At 41.8% G+C, this 6,828-nt stretch overlaps 1 protein-coding gene across 2 annotated transcripts in view; it reads left to right on the top strand.

The window, feature by feature from the left end:
• Positions 1 to 6,828, top strand: part of LOC101859318 (serine/threonine-protein kinase MAK) — a 34,827-nt gene that overhangs the window by 15,642 nt on the left and 12,357 nt on the right. For both annotated transcript variants that reach the window (XM_005095197.2, XM_035968929.1), the window contains exons 3-9: positions 1,339 to 1,393; positions 1,970 to 2,091; positions 2,613 to 2,692; positions 3,757 to 3,889; positions 4,784 to 4,955; positions 5,560 to 5,727; positions 6,363 to 6,617. In XM_005095197.2, coding sequence (XP_005095254.1) covers positions 1,339 to 1,393; positions 1,970 to 2,091; positions 2,613 to 2,692; positions 3,757 to 3,889; positions 4,784 to 4,955; positions 5,560 to 5,727; positions 6,363 to 6,617 — 985 coding nt within the window. The remainder of the gene's footprint in view (positions 1 to 1,338; positions 1,394 to 1,969; positions 2,092 to 2,612; positions 2,693 to 3,756; positions 3,890 to 4,783; positions 4,956 to 5,559; positions 5,728 to 6,362; positions 6,618 to 6,828) is intronic.

Genomic DNA, 6,828 nt, shown 5'->3' with positions numbered 1-6,828 from the left:
ACGAAAAGAAAGGGGAAACCGATTTTTAAAAAAAAACGAAAGACAAAATCAAGCCCCCCAAAAAACAACCAATAAACAAATCTGCAACTAATTTAATTTAAAAAACACAACATAAATAAATTTTTTAAAATATGAATGAATAAATGGGCAAATGAGCAAAAATCCCCCAGCAAACAAACAATCGATTACAAGAATAAAAAAGAAAAAAAAATACACACCCCAAAACTAAGGAAAAAAGCAAAACAATAAAAAACCCAACTAGTCCTGTCCGAAACAAAATTGCTGTAGCCTTACAGAGATAGTGCACCCTGGCCGTCGGTGTATAAGAAGGTGCCAGAACAGAATGATAGTGAACAACTTAACCCGAATCTACATAGCTTACCGTGTCGTTCGTTGGCAGGTTTATCCAGGGCTACTACAGAGTTGAGTAGATGTTTGCTTATAAATTATACACATCGACTGTTTTTAGTAAACGTTTAACAGTAATTGCAATGCTATGAGGCCATCGTATAAGTGCGAGAGATTAATAAGCACAATAAGGATAGGGGAGAGGTAATGGAAAGAAGGAGCGAACCACACCAAAGCACCCACCAACCACCCAGACATTATTGGTGTTACACTCTCCATGTAATTGTTTTCTGGAAAGTTTTCCCTCATACCAATGAAAAAAATCTTTCTGATTAAGATTTGAATGATATGGGAAAACCCAGAACATAGAACACAGAGTTCTTTTACACAATTTATAGTGCATTGTGGGACTTCTGCTTTTGACAGAGGACTCACAGTTAGACCTCGGCAATGGTTTATAAGCCCCCAAAAAATAGTTAACCTATTTCTTCCAGTTACATGGTTAAAGCATGACACCATCGATATAGTAACTTCACCTCTCTTGGGTAATTTTACTTGACATAAGATGGTTCATTTTCATGATTCTGAAAACCGTTCTCCCTTCTCCTCTTTGCTCAACCCACCCAAACCAGCCTGTGCTGGGTTTGTTTTTTTATACATTTATAAAGCCTGTGGTTGGAGGGCACCAATAACAGGTTCTACGTCTATACTGTCCCTCTCTTGGTTTCACCTGTCTATCTACTTTACTCTTTCCCTGCTCTTGCATGTGGTTGGAGAGCACTACTGGTAGGTCCTACTTCTTTTCTTTTCTTCTATTAATTCTGTCTGTCTGTCTGTCTGTCTGTCTTATTTTTTCCCTGCACTAAATGACCACAATTGTGTTGATGTGCTTCTCCTTACTCGAAAAAATAAAAATTCTCTGCATTTGAAGGCAGATATTGTCTCTATGTGCTTGTATTTACTCAGACACTCTTGTTTTGTCCTCCTCAGAATGAAAAAGAAGTATTACTCCTGGGACGAGTGTCTCAACCTCAGGGAGGTCAAGGTGAGGTCACTTAAAGCAATCTATATATATGTCACAACGACATATATCTCTTCATTCTTACTTTTTTAGCTGAGATTTATCTTAAATGGCACATACATATGATAGTAAATTGAAATTCACATGGGTGTGCAAATCAAATAGATATCTCTCTTTCACACTTTATCTCACCCTCTGTTGTATCTCTCTTTCATACTTTCTCTCACTCTCTGTTGTTCCCTGTTGCACAATCTCTCTTGCTCTATCTCTCTCTCTCTCTCTCTTTCTCTGTCTCTCTCTCTCTCTGTCTCTCTCTCTCTCTCTTTCTCTCTCTCTCTCCTTCTTCCTCTCCGTCTCCCTCTCTCTTTGTCTTTCTCTCCTCTTTATCAGCTTTGAGTTTTTGTTAAGTTCCTTGTTTTTAAGTTTTCAAACATTTATATTTTTCTCTCTCTTTCTCCTACCAGCTTTCATTCTCTAGTACACACTCATGAAATATTGAGCTCGGTGTTACGGATTCCTTCCCTGCTTTTCAAAAAATCAATTTTAAAAAATTATGATCTTATCATGCTTCCTCTCACTCTGTTTTTTCCCATCATGCAGTCTCTGCGGAAGCTGAACCACCCGAACATTGTGAAGCTGAAGGAGGTGGTGAGGGAGAATGACATGTTGTACTTTGTGTTTGAGTTTATGAAGGAGAACCTCTACCAGATGATGAAGGACAGGTGAGTGAGGATGTGTGTGTGTGTGTTTGTGTGTGTGTGTGTGTGTGAGAGAAAGAGAGAGAGAGTGAGAGACAGACAGACAGACAGACAGACAGACAGACAGACAGACAGACAGACAGACAGACTGAGAGAGAAAAGAGAGAGAGAGAGAGTATTGGAAGGAGGAGAATAATGTTACAATCTAGTGTTGAAGAATATCTGTTTGTGTTCAAGCGTGTAGGAGGGTGTGTATTATGAGTTTTGTAAGTTTAGGGATATGTTTGTGTGTGTGTATTCATGAGCATGCATGTGTGAATGTGTGTTTGCATGGGTTTCTGTTAGAGTTAGAGACTTTTTTTTTTATAAGTGTGTGTGTGTGTGTGTGAATGGTAATAAGGGGTTGCAGACAGAAAACTCGTGAGAAAGGATATGTGAATTTGACATCATGTGTATTCGAGTTAAAAAGGCACTTGTAACCCCTCCTCCAACCTCCCTTTCTGCTTTTTTTCTTATTAACGATGCTGTTGTTTGTGTGACCCTAGGGACAAGCTTCTACCAGAGTCTGTGGTGAGGAACATCACGTACCAGGTGCTGCAGGGACTCTCCTTCATGCACAAACACGGTGAGACTATACAACAATTTGCCTAGCGCTGGTGGTCATTATCTCGGATCTGTGCTATATAAGACGACTTTTGTAGATGATGTGGTTACTCTTTCTGATCTGTGCTATATGAGACGACTTTTCTAAGCTCTGTAGTCATCTTCTCTTGTCTGTACTACGAGTATATTAGATGACTTTTCTACGCTGTGCGGTCAATATCTATTATCTGTGCCCTATAGGAAGACTAATCAAGTGTTGTCCAGCCACTCTCTCCAATCTGTAGTACGATTACTTTCTGGTGGATGGTTGGAGGGTATCGCTAATATGTCTCATTTCTCTACTTGCCTTCTGTTGTTTCTGCCTGTCAGTCTTGCTTTTCCCACCACTGAAGGGCAGTTATTGTGTTAATGTACTTCTCTTTTTTCAGAGACTTGGTGATTTTTTCCAGTACTTTTCATTCAGTAAACCAACTCTCAAACCCACATAGAGCGTATGTTCGTCACTGCTCGTACTTAGTAGTTTCCGTGGACAGTTGATGTCTGAGGATATTTTTTGCTGTTATAAAGTTTATCTATTTTGTTGTAGCTTTGTTCATTACTCGCTGAATATGTGTGGATGCTCGGCTGTCAGAAGGACCGTACAGGTCAGAGACAGTTGACTGAGCATCACAGAATGTATGTATATACATGGTCAGTGATGGTAGACTGACAATCTCACATTTGTGGTCAGTGATAGTAGATTGTCCATCACAAATGTGGTGTCAGTAGTTGTTGATTTACACATGAATGGTTAGTAATAGCAAATGGTCTGTCTACTACACGACATATATATGGTCAGTGATAGTATATTCACCACCACACCTGTGTGTATGGTCAATGATATCAAATGGACCAGTACACAACAGTTGTGTGGTCACTGATTTGCTGATAGGTTTGCTGCTTTAAAGGCTAAGGAAAACATTGATACAGTCTCATAAACACATCAGAATACTTTGATATGATATGTATATTCTCATGGATGCATCAGAAAATATTGCTCCTACCATATGTCCACATATGCCTGATGTCTACTTTTCTGTTGTTCAGGTTTTTTCCATCGTGACCTGAAGCCAGAGAACCTTCTGTGTAATGGTACAGAGCAGGTGAAGATTGCTGATTTTGGTCTCGCAAGAGAAATTCGTTCTCGGCCTCCATACACCGACTACGTATCCACAAGATGGTGAGTCCCTCGTGTGATGTATTTTCTCTGAGGGGCTGATCATATTAATAACAGAGTCATGGAACTTGTATATAATGAAATGGGTGAGAGTGGTAAAAATAATGGGAGGGATGGGAGTGAAATAAATGACAGGTGAGAGAGGAGGGAGCTGGATAAGAGGTGGGGGTGAGGCGGATCAGCAATTTTGCCTAGTTTGGCTTTTTCATTTGTGTCTCAGGGATCCTCCATACCCTCAAGCCTCCTCCAATAATCTATCAGCTCCAGATAGACATATTACACACCAATGGAAAGGGAACCGGGTGGTCTTTCAGATAGATTAAATTTTTGTCAAGCTCTCTTGAGGTGTGACCTATTTTTCTTGTTACTGAAAAGAAAACCAAAAACAGAAATCACCCTTCCCAAACAATCACAAAAAAAGGGGGGAAAAGTGCTTGAGAATTTAGGATTTACATTCATTTAACGGAAAAGTACATTTAATTCTGCATATTATGTGCCAAAGATACACCATTCTGTCGGAAAATAAAGAAATGAAGGCCCCTACAATTCCCAGTTGTTGCCCTTGAAACTGGACATTTCAATCCTGACTTCTTGCTCTCAAGCCTCCTGCAATAATCTATCTATTCTAGGTAGACACATTATATACTAATGGAAAGGGAACTGGATAGTCTTTCAGACCTTGCCAATAGATTTCATATTTGTGAAGCTCTCTTGAGGTGTGACCTATTTTTCTTGACAGAAACCGGACTTTCCCAACCATCATAAAGAAGGAAAAAAAACACCTGACTGACACTAGGAACATTAAAAAAATCTATATCTGTAATTTCGTATTCTACTCCCCCCCTCCTCCCAATTGTCCCCTCCCTTCCCTCCTTCCCCTCCTTCCCCTCCTTCCAGGTACCGAGCCCCCGAGGTGCTGCTCCGCTCCACCAACTACAGCTCCCCCATAGACATCTGGGCAGTGGGCTGCATCATGTCAGAGCTGTACACCCTGCGGCCGCTCTTCCCCGGCAGCTCAGAGATTGACGAGATCTTCAAAGTCTGTTCCGTCATCGGCACCCCCAAGAAGGTGTGTGTTTGTGTGTGTGCGTGCGTGTGCATGTGTGTGTGTTTGTTGTGTTTTTGAGTGTATGTGTGTGTGTGTAAAGATTATTCGGAATGCTTATGTGCATGAAGGTGTCTTTGTTATTATTGCTTAAGGAGTGAATGAATGTGTTTGTCAGAGAGCGTAGAGAGAAAGAGACAGACACAGAGGCAAAGAGTGGGGTGTTTCTGGCATTCTGATGTGGTTTGCTCCTTCTTTGCTATCAAATTTCTATCATCCTTATCTTTCCTTTTTTTATTCGTATGTTAGTCTCAAGTAACATCCCTTATCCTCGGCACTTACACGACATATTTGTGTTGCAAGTGCTGTTAAACTCTTACTAAAACTAGGGAGGGAAGGAGGGAGTGAGAGAGAGAGAGAGAGAGAGAGAGAGAGAGAGAGAAGGTGGGGGGCAGGCAGGCAGACAGACTGACAGAGAAAGAAAGAGAGGGGAAGTGGTTGTGCTCTACCCATTCCATGTGGTTTTTAAGAAAACCAGATTTTCTGTTTTGTTGGTTGACCTGAAGTGTCATCGTATCACTTAACCTTCCCAACTCCCCTCCATCTGCTATCCCTCTCCCTTTTTCAGGAGGACTGGTCAGAGGGCTACCAGCTGGCTGCTGCCATGAACTTCCGCTTCCCGCAGTGTGTCCAGGTTCCCTTCAAGCAGGTCATCCCCAATGCCAGCAACGACGGGCTTCAGGTCCTACGGGACATGCTGCTCTGGAACCCACAGAAGAGACCCTCAGCTCCACAGGTGGGAACCATTAACCTTCTTGTTCTACGCTTTACTCTGTCTTCACCACCCTTTTCACCTTCGTCTTCATTTTCTCATCCTCCCCCTCCTCCTCTCCCTCTTTGGCATTGCTGCTCTATATCTCAGATGCATCTCTTCTTTTCTTCATTTGCATTTTATCTTTATTGAATTTGTTGAGGTGAATTTTTTTCTCTGTTGTTTGCAATTGCTTCATACTGCATTTTGCTTTTGCTTTGCCCATTTAGCCATTGTGGGAGTTGCAGTCATTCGTTAAGTTTACAGTTTTTCCCCCCTCTCCATTTGCATCTTTTTATTTGATATTATCAAAAAGCATTTTAACACTAATGCTGACTGAAATTTAAAAAGTGAAGATTAGATAACTGACAGTTGCGGATTACATACTTTTTAGACAACTGACAGTTGCAGATTACATACTTTTTAGACAATATAATCCTTCCTTTACGTTTCATGAGTAGTTGGAGGGTGTCATTGGTACGTTCGACTTCTTTTTTTTTCTCTCTGTTTTTTTCTATCTGTCTATCCTGCTATTTTTCTTCTCTAAATAACAGTTACTATGTCGATGAGCTTTTGTGTACTCAAACTCAAACTGAAACATGTCTCTCCCCACATTTCAGTGCCTCCGCTACAACTTTTTCCAAGTGGGCATCGACCTCCCGCGGCCTCCGCCCCCTGTGTCCAAGACACCTGTCAACCTCCCCTCCCAGCCTTCCCCATCCCAGAAGCCGAGCACCAAACCACCTAACACGTACCCGGAGCCCAAACCTGCAGATTATGGCGGGGGCTTCGGTGGACAGAGGGCAGCACAGGCAGAAGATACACTAGGTGTACTGCCGTCCATACCCAACTCCATGGCTAAACAGAACGACTCGGTCAGTATAGTTGTGTCTATTCTGGTGAGGGATAAGGGTGGGGGTAGAGAGAGGGAAAAACTTACATGGCCAGTGTAGTAGTTGGTCTGTCATTGATGGTAAGGGGTGAAAATGGGGGTTGAGGTAGGGGCAAACACTTTGCGTACTGCCCACCATACCCAGCATGACGTGCAAACTGAAGGCCAAATGACTTATGCTTGTGAGAGGGGAG

Source organism: Aplysia californica, unplaced genomic scaffold (genome assembly GCF_000002075.1).
Source record: "Aplysia californica isolate F4 #8 unplaced genomic scaffold, AplCal3.0 scaffold00098, whole genome shotgun sequence".
Lineage (NCBI taxonomy): Eukaryota > Metazoa > Mollusca > Gastropoda > Aplysiida > Aplysiidae > Aplysia > Aplysia californica.
Note: the sequence above shows the minus strand (reverse complement) of the source record. Positions and strands in the feature narration are given on the sequence as shown.